Source organism: Silurus aristotelis (assembly GCF_946808225.1).
Source record: "Silurus aristotelis genome assembly, chromosome: 26".
Lineage (NCBI taxonomy): Eukaryota > Metazoa > Chordata > Actinopteri > Siluriformes > Siluridae > Silurus > Silurus aristotelis.
In genome coordinates, this window is record NC_139599.1 from 5,600,576 (window position 1) to 5,619,912 (window position 19,337).

Genomic DNA, 19,337 nt, shown 5'->3' on the forward strand with positions numbered 1-19,337 from the left:
CTTGCCGGGTAACAGTGGGAACATTCATTATCGTAAAGCTGCTGCTGCATCTACACATAACGCATCCCATAAAGCGACATCACCTGAAAACCCTCTGTTTACGTTTCTACTCCACCTGTATTCATGTCTGCACTACAAAAATATGTCTGTGTAGAAAAATCATCATCAGTTTGAAACACATTGACCTCAGAAACCGAAGACACACGAGACGTGTTCTTTTTAACTTAAGTTTGGTTTTATTTGAAGGTTAAAGTTAATCCCATGCTGTGTTTCAGTAAGAATACAGATGGTGCGTTTTGGCTCCGATCAGAATATCCAGTAGTACAAATCAGATTCAAGTTACACATACTGAACGGGTGAGAAGTAAACGAGAAAGTTCTAGAGAGCAAAAGAGGAAATCGGAGAGGGAGAGAGAGAGCGCCTAAGCGGAGGCAAAGAAACCTGCATCTGAAACAAGTTTGACGAAAAAATAAAAGCTGAGGAGTTCCCCTGGGGTCTTTCCCCACCACTCAATAATTAGACATGTTCACATGCACTGCTGGAGCGACGTTCTGCATAGAGGCCGGTGTGTGTGTAAAGCGACAAAAACAGACTGGTGGCCAAACACAACGGCTTTAAAAACGAGCACCTGAAAATATAATAGGCATCCCTTGTTTAATGTTTAAAAAATATATGCAGAAAGGGGGGAAAAAATGCCCTTTGCAGGGTGTTGCATCTCCCAGAATAGACAGCAAAGATTTAGTATCCCAGCTGCCAGGACACAGTCAACAATGTGTGTGATTACAGAACTAATAAATCTGACAATCACAAAACAGAGGCAAATGACGCCGTACCGCTACCACGCGCTGAATTAAAAGCAAAGTGAGACATAAAATAAGCCCATACGCAGACGACACGCAGAGACTTTTATACAAATAGACCAGCAGGGGAAGTTCGCCACAATGCTCATTCACTCAGGAGATCGAATTCATGTGTGGATTCATGTAGTGCCATGATTAAGGGCAGGAAAGAGAGAGGGGCAGGAGGGACATTTAAAAATGCCAGGGGAATAACCCAAAAGAGTAGAGCGCTAAACCGACATACAGAAGAGAAAGTGGAAATGTGTGGAAAAGACAGGGTGACTTCGGAGCTCTTTTGGTGACACCATGGAGACCTGAGAGGGATGGGACCGGACACTTGGGATGCGATAGAGAGACAGAGAAAAAAAAGAGAGAGAATAGAGGGGGGGAAAAAAGTGTCCCATGTGATGTCTCACTGGGTCTCGTCTTCCACATCCTGCAGTGCTTCTTTATTCTGTTCTTCACCTGAGACGAGAACAGATCACATGTAAGCTAAATTACATTTTGGTATAAACACAACTTCAAACATTAAATCAATACATTTTTAAATGTGTAAAAGTGCTAACCGTACACAATAGTGCAACCAAGGATGATAACTGAGTGTGGTTTTTAAAGTGACTATAAAGCTCACTCACACACACAAGGTGCTGTGTTGAATGTGTACCAAAAAAAACAAAAAACAAAACATTAAAATTCACAACCTATGCAAGGCGGTTTTAGCTCTACTGGAACTTCATTAACAGGCATGAGAACCCTGCTAGGATTTCTTAGCCGCTTGCTACTTGGCAACATAGCCAAGGCGACTGCATGGCCAACTGGCTCACGCCGACGTGTGGTGAGGAATTAGCAAGGAGCAAAATAAAGGCCCAGAAACAAAAAGAACAGAAAAAGTGATCAGTGATGTCACACGGGCTCCGCTAGCTGGAGTAAGAATTCATACAAGTGCAAAAGAGTAGACGAACACAACGTGAACAGGAGGCGCACACTGCCCTTGTGACAATAAATAGATCTTTACTTGGACACACACAGTAGGATGCAATGGAGTTAGTGAGAAGCAGAGGAGCAGCAGGGGTGAGAAAGAAAAGGTGAGATGAAGCACAGCAGATAGAGAGAACTTACAAAGAGGAGCTCTAGTGGGAAATGAGGGGGTGAGGTCCTTACGAATCTATGCCAGTCACATGGAGAGAGTGAAAAGGTTAGAGAACTGGGGAGCATACATTAGAGAGAGAGGAGAGAGAGAGAGAGGCGAAGTAACAAACCAGGGAAATGGGGGGGACGGGACACAAATGACAATTTTGAGAGGTGCAAAATAAAGAAAGAAACAACCAAGCAAGAAAAACAAGAAAGAAATGAAATTAAGGGGGGTGGGGGGGGCTTTGGGGGAGCTTTGGGCTGCTCTGGGGCTCGACGGTTTTGCGTGCTTTCTTACCGTCTCCCTGCATGTCTGAAGTCCATAGTGTCAGGTTGTCACGTAGCAGCTGCATGATAAGTGTTGAGTCCTTATAGCTCTCCTCACTGAGTGTGTCCAGTTCTGCAATCGCATCATCAAACGCAGCCTTCGCCAACCTAAATTGAGGAGAACAACCGGGTCAAAGGTCAGGCCAATTTACATTTCACGCAATCTCCTTTAGCTCTCATTTTAGCCAGCTCACAACATCTGTAGAAAATTGAATTCTACAAAGCACCTTCACTACAAATACTAGTTATAACACACACACACACACACACACACACACACACACACACACACACACACACACACACACACACACACACACACACACACACACACACACACAATTCGGTTAGGGGGAGGAAATGCAAAACAAAATTGCTTATTTTCTTTAATTCATGCAGTTTATAAATATTATTAATATTTGTGATTAACATTTAAAAGATTTTAAATAAAAGCTCTATTAGGAGGTGATCGGAAGACAGGAGACCCAGGAGACAATTCTGGGTCGTTTAAGACTTGTTTTGTTTGTAATTCCATTCATGTTCTTTCATAATTTGGATGTCTTCAGTACAAATGTTCGATATTAAAAAGTAATAGAAAATAAAGGAAAACCATGAAAGGAGAATGTGTGCCCACAATTTGAATGGTACTGCAGTTACTATGGAAACAAAATTGTCACAACTGTTGTTACAAAAAAACTAACACCTGCAGATATTTAATATACCATATTGTAAATTGTTATGATTTATCCAGCTATGAATAATGCCTAACAGACCGTCACACGTTGATGAATTAGCGAGGTGCTGTGGCCACGTCCCATCAGGCGCATGGCTGATGATTCACAAAGACATGAAGGGCTGGTTTGATGTTTCACACTACACACAGCAAATGGCAGCTTTTTCAACAGTGCTTTCTATCACGCTCATCCGTAGGTGGTTGATGAATGAAATGCGGCGTGATCAGAAAGAAGACTCGAAATCGTCAGAGCTGCTTTTATGCGTACTCGACATGAATATATGCATGTGAGGAATATGACAATAAAACACATCGAAGAGGATTAATCAGGTTAAACTCAAGCCTGAAAGGTTTCTACTGGACTCATTAAATACACAAGTCCCCTCTAGAATAAAACTCCATTTAGCCTATAGGATAAATTTTTTTTTTTTTTTAAATAACGATTGGAAACCATTGGTAATCATGTCTGGATCTGGAAACTGTGCGTGTTTACAAAGTTACAACAGACATTTTTACATGCGACAGTTAAAATCTCGCTTCAACGGTCCCTCACGAATGTATACGTTTGTTTAGACTTCGCTGCACACTTTGAGTGCATTTTATTTTTTATTAGTTAAATATATTTAGTTTTCTTTTTTATTTTTACTTGAAAACATACACAACAATGCCAGGAGTATGTTAAAAAAAAAAAAAGGAAAAGAAAAGAAACTAGAGAGTTAGCGCAGTGTCACTGTGGCCACTCACTCCGTACCAGAAATAAGATTTGTTTGGCACATGCAAGCAAACGCTTAAGAATCTATAGCGCTAGCGTTAACCGCTAACCAGGAAGTAGCTAGCAGCAAATGCTATGGATTCTTTAGTGTTTTATGTACAGCTTCAAGAATTTATTTTTAAAGGAGAAAATCCTGACAATTTCAAGTAGAACATTTAAGTAGAACATATCTTTAAGAAAATTAACATTAAATGTAAAAATAAAAACATCTTTCGGCTTCTCCCATTAGGGGTCGCCACAGCGGATCATCCGTCTCCATAACCCCCCTGTAATTTCTGCTTCGTGCTCCGCATATTTGATTTGGCACGTTTAATGCTGGATGCCCTTCCTAACGCAACCCTCACCATTTATCCAGGCTTGGGACCGGCATTAAGAGTGCACTGGCTTGTGCAGCCCTAATGGCTGGGGAAAAACATCTGTATTACCCAAATGAGGTCAACCAAATAAACTATTTAATTACATTTTTCAATTTATTTAATTACATTTAATCAATGTGTCAATTTCATTGATTACTCAATTTAATCAATATAATAAGTGTATTTAATTAATTTGATTCAATTTATTTCTATAAAATATTTTATATATTATTTAACCAAGCCAGCATTTTATTTAAAATTGTTTTAAACATATAAACTCTTGATGTTCACATGTTAATAATAATAAAAAACTGTGTTAAAAAAAAACGACAAGCAATTTTAGGTTTGGCATTTCTTCAACCTAACCGTACTGAAATTTACCGAACCGTGACTTGAAAACCGAGGTGCCACATCTTCCACAAACACAGAGATGTAATTTGTAGGAATTCTCATCTGAACACCTAAGTGTTGCTGAAGCATTAAAAAAAAATGTATGAAGTCTAAAAGGCATTTCTATCTCCACAGGATCAGGAAATCATAATAAAGATAAAGGTTTAAGGACGTATCCTTATTCTGTGTTGTGTTATTAGTGTTTTTTGGGAAAACTTTAATAGGACAAGCTTATTTTATACACACAGAACAGCAGCTGCTCCCTGTGATTACATTCAACAAGCCATTTAATCATGGTGGCGCTGAAGTGAAATGCCTCATGGGTTGACTCACCCAAAACTGACTGGCGTGTTTGACTTTGAACCATAAATAACCTGACAGCTCTTTTAACTCGAGCATTCATTTCAAAGTAACCGAGAGGTACTGTTGGTGAAGAATTACTGAGCAAAGACGTGTCTTCAATCATGCGATTTGTAACGCAAACGGATCGGATACGAAAACATAACGAGACCAATCCGATCCTGTGGTGCTGCTTTCACACCTTTGGTTACGGGGAAGAAGAAGTGCGAGATGAATCAAACGAACTTGTGTATTTTTGACTTGCAGCATCTTTGTAGATGCAATCTGATAAATATGGTTGCAAGGTGCAAAGTGAGGCAAAGGGCAGAGCTGTAGCACTGGAGAACTCTAAATAAATACTGTGTTCTAAATACTTGGGCAGGCAAACAATTTGAGAAAAACGCGACGCAAACAGCAATCATGAAGAACTTAGATGAATTATTAGATAATTAGACAACTGTGTTTGCCGTGCTTAAGTGGATTTCATGCACATTTAGTAAAAGGTTTGTTTACCTTATTCCTGACTAATGTTTATCAAACACATTTTCATGTTTTTTCACATTTTTGAAGATTGCATGCATCCTTCCCTCAACTGAGCATGCACAGAAGATTCCGTGGAGACTAAAATGTAAACGTGAATAAGGAATAGAAGTTGAAAGCTTATTTCGGGGTTTATCCTAGACGCTTCTGGAGCTGACCTGCAGGCGCGGTCCGGAGAATTGAGGATCTCGTAGTAGAAGACGGAGAAGTTGAGTGCCAGCCCCAGGCGGATGGGGTGTGTCGGCGGCAGTTCGATCATGGCGATGTCGCTGGCTGCTTTGTACGCTACCAAGCTGTTCTCGGCTGCTTCCTTCCTGTCGTTGCCTGTAGCAAACTCTGCCAAGTACCTGTGGTAGTCGCCCTTCCTGTGTACACACACACACACACGAGCATCTTAAAACTTGTTTTTGAAAAGTTGTAATGCACAAGCCAGACATTAGAAAACATCCAATAAAAGAAAAATCACCATTTCTGGGTGAAAAAGAAAATCGTGTGAATGCGAACGTACATTTTGTAATAGAAAACCTTTGACTCGCCCGTGTTGGCTGCAGGAATGAGGTGTTTGTCCAGTACATCCAGAATGTCATTGCAGATTGATTTCAGCTCTTTCTCAACCTATAACGGAAACACATGTGTTTTATATAAAAGTAGATTACAAGCCAACACTATGGGTGCAGGATAAATCAGTCACAGTATTAAAGCCATTTAAAACACACAGATGGTTAGAATTAGAGAAAGGATATACACCCATGCCATTATGGTGCTAATGGATTAGGCTAATGTTATAATTACTGAAATGCCATGCAGGTTGAAAACAACACGGTGGAACATCCGCCGAGTGAAAAATAAAAAATGCGTGCAACATCTGGTTTCGATGACCTTAAAACAAAACTAAGAGTCAATAACCTAAGGGTGCTTTCACACTTGTGTTTGTTTCTACAGAAGGAAAGAAGAACACCAGCTGGAGTGACACTGGTGTCAATATGGAGCAGGAAGACGTGGAAATCATCGAACAATGCGCTCAGAGTAACCATAGCGACATTTCCAGTCAGATTGGTTAGCTTACTAGCCTAGCGTTTCATCTAAATAATCTACATTTATCAAGTTACACTGCATGCGGATGAGAAAAATAGACGTTAACAATAAATAACGCGGTGATGGTAAATAATATAAACGTCCATAGGTTCTTGTAAGAACAAGATTTTCAACAGCGCACATGTCCCCCGTTTCCCCCCAACTTGCTTACTGGCTGTTTAGGAAGCAAAAAGCCACTATTTTTTAATTCGAAAGCTTCATTGTAACAATACATAGAGAAAAATGATCACAGGCAGCTTAATTTCAAAGCAACAACATTAAGTCGGGAAAAATTCTACTGGGAAAAAATCTGGTGGAATACAAAAGCACCAGAACAGATAATTATGGGAGAGATAATGGTGTGAATGCACACTTTGATATGAAATAGCACAAAAAAAAAAACAGGTCAATGTGGCAAGGTAACAGTTTTAAAAGGGATGCAGTCTCACTGTTTGCCTGTATTCACGGATCATTTTGAGTTTGTCTTCTCCGCCTTTGCTCTCCTCCTTCTGCTCGATGCTGCTGATTATCCTCCATGAAGCTCTCCGTGCGCCAATGACGTTCTTATAGGCCACGGATAGCAGGTTCCTTTCCTCCACCGTCAGTTCCACGTCTTTCCCGGCGACGCTCTTCATAGACTCAACCATTTCTGCAACACATATAAACAGAAAATTCATAACCCAAACCAAAGAAGCACTAAAAGCTCAAAGAGAAATGCATTTTTTTTATTATTTGGTAATGCTTTTGGACCTGGATAGTTTGTGCTCCTCACATAGAAAACTGACTTTTGACATTTCTTCTAAAGCTTCTTTTTTAGTGGCCCTAACTGCTGCTTTCGTGTGCACAGAAGGACAAAATGTGAATAATAAAATAATTTTAAAAAGGTATACATGCAGACAGGCCCTGTGAAACCTGTCAGTCATTATTTCACTAGATTATACCTGACAAATGCCTCCTGTCAACACTGACAAGAGGAAAATTTAATTACTGTGGAAAAATATACTTAGTCAGACAACACCGAAGAGCTGATTTAGGTGTGTTGGGAACAGGGACCAAAATATATATATAAAGTAAAGCCAACTGTCTGAGTCATAAGAGCTTTGTAAATGTGTTTTCAAAGAAAGCTGTAAAACATGTGTATGATTCAAAAAACAGATTTTCAGAGTAAAAAAAATACGGTATGGTACATAACAGCCGATAAAATGATTAGTTAAGAGAATCATTTATTTTTCATAAACAGAACAGAACTTTGGCTTTAGCATTAAACCTAAAGCATAGATCTGGTTACTCTCACATTGGAAGGGTTACAAGCTGTGGCTATTTCTAAAACACAGTGACCTTTAACCTTTCCCACTGAGCTTGTTGCCAGGCAACCCTTAAGTTGAGGAGGCCATTATGAAGGGTTGATCGTCTTTTCTGCCTAAGAACAGAGACAGGTTAAAGAGTGTTCAAGCCCTCAGGCGATTCAGCAAGTGTCAGCATTACAAAACAAAACCTATTAGTTTAAAAACACAATGTCGGCACATGGAGAGGATGAACTGAATGTACTCTGGCCAAGAACATGAGTAAGTTCACCATTGTAGTATTTAAGATCGGGTTGCTATTCTCTGAGTCACGGCTAGATGAATGCGAATGGCTAGACTTTCAACGTTATCGTCTGATGTGGCTATGCTGCAGTGTGAAAATGCAAATATCATTATCGCCATATTGTATTTTTTATTTACAATACTGACGTCAGAATCAAATCACTTTAATAACAATCCATTCATCCATTCAATCCCGAGCACCGAAGGCTTGCCGCAGCCAAATATTGAAGGGTTTGTACAGATGAGGGAGATTAGAAATACCAATATTAAATGTCGAAGATCAGCCAAATCTTGAATAGTGCAAGAGCTTCATAGCTTAACAATGAAGTAACCAAGAACAACTTATTAATCGTATCATTAAAAGTGGAATGATTACTCCTCAACAAGCAGTGCATGGGGAATCTCTTTTTAACTAATTAACTCATGCTGGGTTGTTTCTGTGAAGAAAAAAAAAGCATTTGAGTATGAAAGGTGGAGCAATCTGTGTAAAATCAACATTTGTATTGTATTTTGCAGATGGCAAGTTGACAACAACGCATCAAGAAATCAATATAAAAGAATACATTGTTTTGGAATTTTTTTTATTTAAATAAATACAGATATTTTGTTTATTAGTGAAGATATAAGCATCAAGCATATAGAATTGATTTTAATTTGTATAATTAAATGTTATATGCATAAATTAAATATACAAACAATAAAAACGAGCATTTGAACGTAGTAAAGCCACAGTAAATCACATTAGCTTTGTTGTGTTTAATATAAAATGCTCCCAATGCCTTGGATGACTCAGGACGCACACTTTTTCCTGCTGTTCGCCATTTTCCCAAGCGGCTGTGTAATCTTAGCATCACGCTAACCCGTAACTTGAGCAGCCCAACTAATTGATAACGACGTTAGTTGACGACTAATATAATTATCGATCATTATTGATTTTATCGATTGGTCGTTGCAGCCCTAATATACACCCAACTTTCGTTCTGTCGAATCTTCGAGCAATCACAATGGGGTGGGTTTTATTTATTTATTTTATTGCATGTCAAACATCTTACTCATTTAATCATTATAAATACTGAATGTTTACTTCATGCAATCAGTTTTTTGCATTTATTTACATGTAGATTAAAAAATGGAAAGGATTGAAAAAACCCAGAAGCAAGAACACTACTGGTCATGCAATTTAAATGAACCTCCACTAATGCAAGCTCTGTGAAACCAGACTTGCATCCTAAGGGAGAAAAATCCTATCAATCTACATATATTATGAATACAGACGGCAAACAAGTGAAGCCTATGATGACAAATCCCCCAACGACATTAACAAAGACCATGCCCAGGAAATCCTTGGGCATAAAGAACTTTCTTTGTCCACTCAAATCTTTATTAAATACATAATGAGAAGACGCCCTTTAAAATGTGTCATATCGTCCTCGCTTCCTCTCTTTAATGGACAGGCTGGTGGACTGCAAGTGTGTTTTGCGCAGAATGCACAACAAGGCGACGTTGTAATTCTATAATGTTCATCTAGGATCTGCTTCTACTGGACTACGTGTGCAGCAACAGAAAAGGGGCAAAAAACAGAACAGAAACACCCACTGCTAATGCTAGTACAAGAACAACAAGCGCTGCAGCATGAGCTCCTGGACAATTCTGTGGTGGTAGGCATGCACAATGCGAGCCCAAACACGCAACAAGGATCTGCTTTATAACTCTGTCCCAGAGGAGCCACCTGTGTCAGACAGACAGATGCACTCTGCAGATAAGCAGTGAAAGCAGGGGATGAGATCATCGGAATGGGAATGCGGAGTAGCATAACGTAGTAGAACTCCGAGCCAAAGCTGATTCATGGCTTGTTTCATTTTGTGAAGGACAAAACATTAAATACGAAGTCAAATTTGCAGGGTTTTTTTTTTTTTTAAACATCCGTTATCAAATTTAGCTTCCATTTATGATGGAAAATGTCCATGCTGGTTAAGCTTCCAACTTCAGGTAGTGCAATCACATGCATTGTGCTGCAATACACACCAATGATACCAAAGCAGCTCTGCTACTGGTTGAATGAATGCTGCAAATTCATCTCAGTTCAAACTCAAAGTCACAAAAATGCTATTTGCAGCGATCTAATATGATCCAAGACGTCTTGGGAAACGTGGTTTTACAAGTTTCACGTTTCAACTCGAATGAGAAACTAGATTGATTCCTTTAATCACAAACTGAACGTCGAGAGAACAAATGCCAGCAGCAGTGTCTGAGTTAGGTAGTCCGACAAGCGAGGATGATGTAAGACCTGTTCTTCAATATAGATTACACTGTGTGAAACTACATAGCAGAAAGGGGGCGGGGGGTCATCACCATTACACCACTGCGCTGGAATTCTCAAAGGTCAGGAGCCTCAGTCAGCACCCAAAGCACTGCCGACACCGCACTTCCTTATAACAGGGAGAGGAGGAGGGGGAAAAAAAAAATGACAAGATGTCGAGCAAGAGCCTCTTCTAGCAGAACTTCTTTTCTGCCCTCTGGAGAAACAAGTGAATGGGCAGGATGAGCCTGTTCTTTTCTGAGCTTATGTAAGAGACAAAGAACCACCCCCTGCCAAACCCCACTGCCTCTCCTCCCTCTGAACTCTTTCACACAGATTCCTCACCCTGCGAGGTCGGCCTGCTCAACCCCAGCTGTACCCGCTGCCTCCTTCTTTCAAGCAGGCTACGTAGAAGATACTTCAAAATCTAATACGTACAAGATAATTCATCCATGTTCTCCAAGTGTTCCATAATAAATCCATGTTCCAAGGCAATGGCAAGCCCTATTAATCTTAATAGCAAACAAAACAGTACCAATGTAATTACTGTTATATGTAATATGTCAAAGTAATAAAATGCAAGCTGCTACAAAATCATGAGACAAATTATACTTGAAAGGGACTTGCATATAAAGTGCTCCTTCTGCAATATCACAATCATTGATATTGAAGAAAATGGGCAAATCTTTTGTTCAAACCCGCAAAAGGAGTGGTTAATTTTTACATAATCGTAAATAAATACCTCCTAAACAGTCCATAGCAAAAACTGACCCCAAAACAGCTCGACTACACAAAGTATTCCAAAAATAGAGCCACATCTAGATCACTCTTGATAAATGTCAAACATTGATTAGTGTTTGGTAGAGCTACAACAACTAATCGATAAAGAAATTAGTTGTCAACAAATGTCGTTATCGATTAGTTGGGCTGCAAGAGACGGGTTAGCATGACGCTAAGATTACACAGCCGCTTGGAAAAATGGCGGACAGCACAGGGTCAACCGGCAGCAAGAAAAAGTGTGCGTCCTGAGTAATCCAAGGCATTTGGGAGAACTTTATATTAAACACAACAAAGAAAACTATACCTGTGAGTTATGCAAAGTGGAGCTTGTGTGGCATGGAAGTACCGCAGTGATGCACGTGGAAAAAAACAAACAAACACACTTGTCACGGATAAAGGCAAAACTTCAGCACGGTAAGCAACATTGTGAAAATGGTTGATTAATGAAGTGTTATTGGGTAAACAGTTTATTTGCTAACTTCGGGACAGACGCACTGGATCTGTTCTGTCATGATTTGCGAGTATCAGGTTGCGCAATCTGCTTGCGACATAGTGATGGATTCAATTAAAACGGTGAGAACAAACTAAATCTAAAAGCAGCAAGTAACAGCAGCGGTAAACGATTACATTTTTAGTCACTGTTGTGGTTTTTGGGTAATGATTATGCATTTGTACACCGATGCATAGTTTTTCTTTTAAATCAATCCCGTTAGTTTGCTTCGTTTCTCTGTTTCATTCTCTTTTAAAGCATTAACAGTTAACTTCTGTTCTCAAATGTGATTTACTGCGGCTTTACAAGCTTCAAATGATTGTTTTCATTGTTTGTACATTTGGTATGTATATATAATTTAATTATTATACAAAATTAGTTATATATTCCAGATGCTAATATCGTCACTAACTAACAAAATATATGTCTATATCTTTAAACAGAAATTGTCAAAACATTGTATTATATTTTATATAGATTTTTTAAGCATGGTTGTCAACCTGCCATCTGCAAAACACATTACAAATGTTTTAATTGAAAAAATGTACACAAATTGCATTTAAATATCTTATTCAGGGTTTTATATAGTATATAGCAAAAATCTAATAAAAAATGTTTTTTTTAATCCAATTAATAGATTCATTGGAAAAAAATCATCATTGTTCAATCGATTATCAAAGTAGTCATTAGTTGCAGCCCGAATTGAGAAATAAAACCACAAACATGTCCAAGCATGCGGTTCTCATCAGCAATTTGCTCTTCACAGATCCTCTGTACAACCTTTAATCGCACTACTTTCCCTTCAGTGCCCTAAAAACTCAAGTGACCTGACCTGCACAAACACGTTCCAGTGCACTGGATCTGCCTTTAATTTGGAGCAAAAAGTCCAGAGGCATTAGAGCCCTGGAATACCTCAGAAAGCAAAAGAAGTTGCTAGACAACTAAAGCAGCACTCTTTAAATATAACCAAATATTTTTATGGCATATAACATTTACAAAGACAGCGCAAAGCAAAAACCTAGGTTGCACCAAAACTAATGCATCATCAATACAAGGAATCCGTCTTTCAACTGTGACTGAATCACAAATAAGTATGCAGTGGACTTTAAAGGGCTTCAAAGTGGTTACATTATACACTAATGCAGCGAGCATATACAGGCAACTGTAACCTGAGGATTTTGTATCACTTGGGAAAAGTAAGAAATATAAAACTGAGCTAAATATTAGTGAGGCAAAACCTTTCTGGAAACATTTAATCGCATGAAAAATGTGAGTAATCCTAAATCTAGGATTAAAATATACATGTAAAATAGAAAGAAAAACTTAAAATGACATTATACTAAAAATTACTATGCATGTCATCCAGGAGAAAAATTAATCTAGCTAGTGTTGCTTTTTTTTTTTTTTTTTAGCAAACATGTGTCCATATTTCCATTTAGTTTCAACAGATTCTTACATCATTTTACTCTCATATTAAGGAGAGAGTGAGATTTCTCCTTCTGTTCATTTCTACCTAAATCTAAAAGATACAACCATGCTGAATTTCTCGTCTTTTTATTTTCGCTCACCTCTTCATATACAAACACTTAGATATAGAAATCATTTAGATTAGATGGATCCTAAAAACTTGAAATCTAACACCAGATTTTCTCCACGATTATATTATTGAACTTAACTGAAACACAGTGACTGAGAGAAGAAGCTTGTTGGGTTTAGGAGTCGAGCCAGAGCATTGTTCCTTAGATTAAAACTTGCAATGCGATTAACAGTCGACGTTTCCTCTATGTTTTAGACCAGACTGCACCCTAATGTTGTACACTCCTGCAGTATAGAGGAGGTGTGTTTCTAAAGCAACCTATTCTGCACTGTTAGATATTCTGATTGCCAAAGGAAAAACCATTTCTCTGCAGTGTATTAAACATGAATATAAATAGCTCTTCAGACAGCAGCAGAGTGATTTATTTATTATTATGATGTCAATTCAGCCTATTCATAGAACAGGCATTGAATGCAGCATATACATATATATATAAAAAATACACACACTCAAAAGTGTGTACACTTTTTAGCATCCATTGCAGTATATCTTGTCAGGGTACAAAACTATAGAAATAAAACTTGGATATATTTTAGAGTGGTCAACGTGCAGCTTGTATAGCAGTATGTATTTACTTCCCTCTAAAAAAGAAATAACTCAGTCATTATTGTCAAAGTAGCTGGCAACAGAAGTGAGTACACCCTAAGTGATGATAGCTGTATGTCACTTAACCATGCACAGCCAGATGTTCGATTCATCATGTTCATGTTTTTGTCTGCTTGACAGGGCCATACAAATTTGTGTCTCTTGTATTATAGCAGTTAAAATTTGGTGCATTGAGTACAATTCTCACATACTGAAATGTTCAACATGGACCTCTCGAAGGATTTGCTCTCCACAAAGACAGCCAAGAATATAAGATCGGTAACACCCTGAAACTGAGCTACAGTACAGTGGTCAGGGTCGTACAGAGGTTTTCCAAGACGGGTTCCACTCGGAACAGGCCTTGCAAGGGTCCATCAAAGAAGTCGAGTCCACGTGCTGTGCATCAGGCTCACGAGAAAACCCACAAACAGTGTGCTGAAGACGACCTTTCCAAGAGCATGAATTACTGGAACCATGGCCTGTGGTCTGATGAGATTAAGATAAACTTGTTTGGCTCAGATGGTGTCCAGCATGTATAACGACACCCTGGTGAGAAATACCAAGAAAAGTGTGTCTTGCCATACAGTCAAGCATGGTGGTGGTAGCATCATGGTCTGGGGCTTCATGAGTGCTGCTGGTACTGTGGAGCTGCAGTTCACCGAGAGAAACATGGATTCCAACATTTACTGTGGCATTCCGTAGCAGGACCCGATGCCCTCCTTTCAGAAACTGAGCAGAACGACAGTTTTCCAACATGACCTCAAACACAACACCAAGATGAAAACTGCCCTGCTGATGAGGCTGAATTTGAAGGTGATGGAGTAGCCAAGTATGTCTCCAGCCCTGAACCCTACTAAGCACCTGTGCTGCATCTTCAAGCGTAAGGGGGAGAAGAGCCATGTGTCGAACACCCAGCAGCTCCGTGATGTCATTATGAAAAAGTGGAAGAGGATCCCAGCAACAACTTGTGCAGCTCTGGTGAATTCCATACCCAGGAGGATCAAGGCAGCGCTACAGAACAATGGTGCCCACACGAAATATTGACACTTTGGACATGTTAATTTAGGATGTACTTACTTTTGTTGCCAGGTGTTAAGACAATAATGGCTGTATGTCGAGTGAATGATTACTGCTATACAAGCTGCACTCTGGTTATAAAATATATCCAGGTTCTACCTCAATGGAAAAGCTGTGCTACACATAATAGAACCACATGCTCATGTCTAGCATTACTCGTGTCCACTGAGACAGAAGCTACGGCTAGGAAATATTTTGTACGCCTTTTTAGCCAAATTCAGCAAATATATAATACTACTGGAAGTCACACATAAACGAATTTTATATTGTATTGAACTGAAAATAAAAAAAATCAGTCTAAAACCCGACATGCGTGCTGAAGCGAATCCCTCAGTTATAACGCGCCTCACAGCGTTAGCATGTCGTTAGCATCGAAATGAATAGGTTTTCTAATCTGAACGGGTCAAAATGTCCGCTCGGGTTCTATAATACGTAGTCCTGGGTACGATTATGATCTATTGTAAAGCTTCAAATGCTTGAAAATGTGTCCTTTAGTGAGAATATCAAGGAGTTTGTTTGGGGTTTTAACACACACACACACACACACACACACACACACACACACACGATAAGGCCTAAGCAGCCCTTGCTCCCCCCCACACCCCCCTCCCATCCCATTAATCATAGCCGCTTGGTGAAAGAGTCCCTGCTTTTCAATTAAAAAATAAATATTTGTACTTTCTCCACACAGTGAGAAATAAAGTATATGTACAGTTGCTCAAACGGCCCTGAGTCATAAAGACGCTGCAGGTAGTAAATGTTATTTAGAAAAGGAGCCCTGTGAGGAAGCTATCAGGCTAACAGGAGAAACTGTGGAGCGGAGGGGAAGAAAATAAAAAACGGCTCTGTCACTCACTCACCGTCATATCTCTCGGCTTGTTCGGCGAGTTTTGCCTGGTAAACGAAGTGGTCTCGGTCCATGGTGCTTCACCGTGTGGGGGGAAAAAAAGAGCGAAGAAAGGGGGGGAAAGAAAGGCTCAAAGGTGGGCGAATCAGTCGGTAGATCCTGGCGGAGCGACACCACAGCAGCCGGACTTCCCGCTCTACCGGTAGCTAAGGCGTCACTTTTCCCCACCCGTATTCCCCTCAAAACCTCGCCCCCTTGCTATTCCATTGGTTCTACGCGCCCCGGCTCGCGCGTGTTCCAAGACGCAGCAACCAATCAAGCTACGGCATTCCGGACAGATCAAAAGAAGTCCATTCGTGAGTGGGCGTGGTTTACCAGAATGAGGATGGGGAAGAAAATGTGAGTAACTGGATTCCAAAGATGGCGTCGGAACTCCATAAAGGAAGCAGGCGGCGGAGCTTAGTGCTTTACCAGACACGCGTCCGCGCTGCAGCACAAGTGTTCTAGAAAAATGTGTTTCTAAAAAATTGAATAATAAAAAAACATATTTCTATATTAAACGATATATTGAAATAGTATATATTTTATGTCTTTTGACGCATGCGTCCAAAACTTGGGGGTGCCAAATCTTTTGTCAACCCTTCTCAGGCAAAGATGTCCAATTTATTCATTTAAATCCAGTTTATAAAATATAAAAACACATTGTGGAAAAGTTCAGCTTTTTCTTTTATTTATGCTGGTCACCGAGCTTTCAATTAAATTAGGTATTATTCAATTAAGAAACAAAAACAAAATCAGCTCTGATAATACGCTTTATTTACTAAGTATAGTAACACGCTATATGGCCCATAGTATGAAGATCTAAAGTAAATAGAAAATATCAATCTTCCATGCAAGACAAAACGGAAGCAAAGCATTCTAGGTATATTTATATATAAAAAAGGTTTTGATTAAGGAGGTAAGGTGCACAATACCACAAGTCAGTGTGGTGAACAAATCTGTACATAATGAACTTGCATGAATTACAGACCTCCTGAAATTAAACGTTTCTTTACCACATTTAAGGATAAAATGCTGTAAATGTAATAATAACTGTATAATAAAACGCATCAATGGCATTTCCAAGACACTTTCATCGTTCCCCCCCCCATTTTTTACTTGTTGAAGCTGGAGAACCTCTTTCTTATTCTATAAAAATGGGTGTGCGTCATCAAGTATTCATTTTAAATGCAGTAAAAGAAAGTTTTGATAAATTATTCGCTTCTCAGTTCAGTACCCACCCTTTCGTTTTTTTTTTATCAGTACAAGTGAAGCACAAAGAGCCTGAACTCCAAAAAGTAATTAACATGTAAATAAAAAAATAAAAAAAACAACAAAAAAAAAAAAACAAGTGGTATAGAGAATGAATACTGATCAACCTTATACCAGTCAGAGAAAAGCATTATTACATGTCTATTTCAGAGACATTTTATATTCATATAAAATAAAAACCCACCATTTCAAATATACAAAAGCAATAAAAGAAAAAATTCAACACTTGGTCATTGCAATTTCAATAAGTGGTTTAAAAAGCTGATGTGACGAACAAAACCTGTGTACTTATTAGGGACTGAGCAAAAACAATTTGTACCATGATTCTTTTCACACAATAAACAGCATGCATTTGATTCTGCTGAGGTTTGTCTAACAAAGCATTAACACTAGAATCTGCACCGTGCGTACGTTTTCAAATATTTACAGAAAAACATTACAAAATGTACAAAAAAACTAAAGCATGGAAAACAGGGAACTTAAAAACAGCCAAAAGTGTGTGACGGACAGATTTTTTAAATTTATATATATATATATATATATATATATATATATATATATATATATATATATATATATATATATATATAAAATGATAGATCTAGATAGATAGCCTGATACTTATCTATTGCGAGATCATAATGCGATCATTCAACACCTAGTTTCAATACTGTTTCTGACATCGTCACCCATAGTCATTATACCACTATGGTATAATGTAGTACATGGTATAATGCAGTACAACAGGAGGCAATTAGTACTCTATATAATAAAATAAAAAAAATAAAAAAATAAAAACACCAAAATACCATTTGGGACAATCTACATTCTGCATTATGTAAAAATACCAATAATAACAATAACATGAGACTTATAGAGTTGCACTCGAGCAAACAATTACACATATCGAGAAAAAGTCAATGAGTCGGTGTTAATAATGGCATTGAGACGTTTCGGTTAAACACACGTTAGTCATATAGGTACCTGACGTTGCACCAACGCAACCATATAAAACCTCTGTAGTGCCCCGAATGACAATACTGTACAGAATTAATAGAGTCGGATATACACTGGAATATAGAGCATAGCCAAACACCGAAATTTCGAGGCAAGTCTATGATGAAGATGTACCAGGAAATGACAACAATATTTAAACATAAAGTCGCACTTGATGCTTTAATACTGTTTCCATCAGTGAGCATAGCTTATGTAAGAAATGCATGTTACTGTCTTTCTATAGTCTGTAAAAGGATGGATAAACTGCCTCCTTTTGGGGGTGGAGAAAAAGTACTGACTATGGGGTTAGAATAATGCCACTAGAAATGTAAGTTTGAATGCAAAAGTTTCTACATGGATTTTATAATTCATAGGAGTCCTGTAAAGCTTTTTTCAAAATCTGTATTTTATATATAAAAAAAATAAAATAAAATAAAAAAGGTTAAAAACCTATTGGGAATTTAGAGTATACGCATTTTTGAAACGTCGAATCGTACGCCGTTCTGCTCTTTCCTCAACCACAATATTCGATTTCAGTTCAAACATCCATTTTGGTAGCACACAAGTTCAGCATTCTTAATGTTATGATTCTAACACAAATAACCTCGAAGAAGACATCATATAGTAATATTTAAACATCTTCAACTAACGGAAGCCCCATGTTTAAAGCTTAAAGTTCTTCGAAGTTCCTGAGCATTTAATGAACCGTTCCTGATCAGTCAGTATGTAATCCAACCAAAATCCCAGATTATATAAAAAAAAAAAAAAAGAAAGAAAAGAAAATTTACAAGAATTGTTGATGAAACAAGTGTGAGGTCTAATGCGCGTGTTGGTCTTTTTGTGTCACTTACTCAGCAGAAAGCACAGGAGCAAGATAGCAGCGAGACCAGACATGCTCCACCTGTCTGTGTCAATCTGTACTGCCTTTCTTTAGACTCATATTTCTGCAGGGTCCCTCAGAAGGGTCCCTAATAAAGCCTAGAAGCATTACAGTGTTTAGTCTGACAGGGAAATGCAATGAAAATTAACTGGTGCAGACATGCAAGAGGTCAGAAGGTCAGTTTCGGTAGAAGTGGATGGACACGGTCCAAATGTTTTAGGGAAACGAGGCAAAGCAGTCTGTTTCAGTGAATGTCTGGAGAATGTCACAGAGGGAAGGTACAACCTGTGCGGAAATGAGCGGGCGTGGCTGGTTTCTGAGGAAGCAGGTGGGTGTCAACAATATCTATGATAGTGAGCAGATATAATGGAGTTGAGCTTTGTTTGTT

General features: G+C 38.7%; 1 protein-coding gene across 1 annotated transcript; it reads right to left on the minus strand.

The window, feature by feature from the left end:
* Positions 1-213: 213 nt before the first annotated feature.
* LOC310720729 (14-3-3 protein epsilon-like) lies at positions 214-16,081 on the minus strand. The gene is made up of 6 exons (XM_083531640.1): positions 15,776-16,081; positions 6,951-7,150; positions 5,936-6,042; positions 5,586-5,792; positions 2,269-2,405; positions 214-1,304 (listed from the first exon to the last, which is right to left on the minus strand). Exons 1-6 carry the CDS (start codon positions 15,834-15,836, stop codon positions 1,252-1,254), a joined length of 765 nt encoding a protein of 254 aa, XP_083387766.1. The 5' UTR covers positions 15,837-16,081; the 3' UTR covers positions 214-1,251.
* Between the last annotated feature and the right edge of the window lie 3,256 nt (positions 16,082-19,337).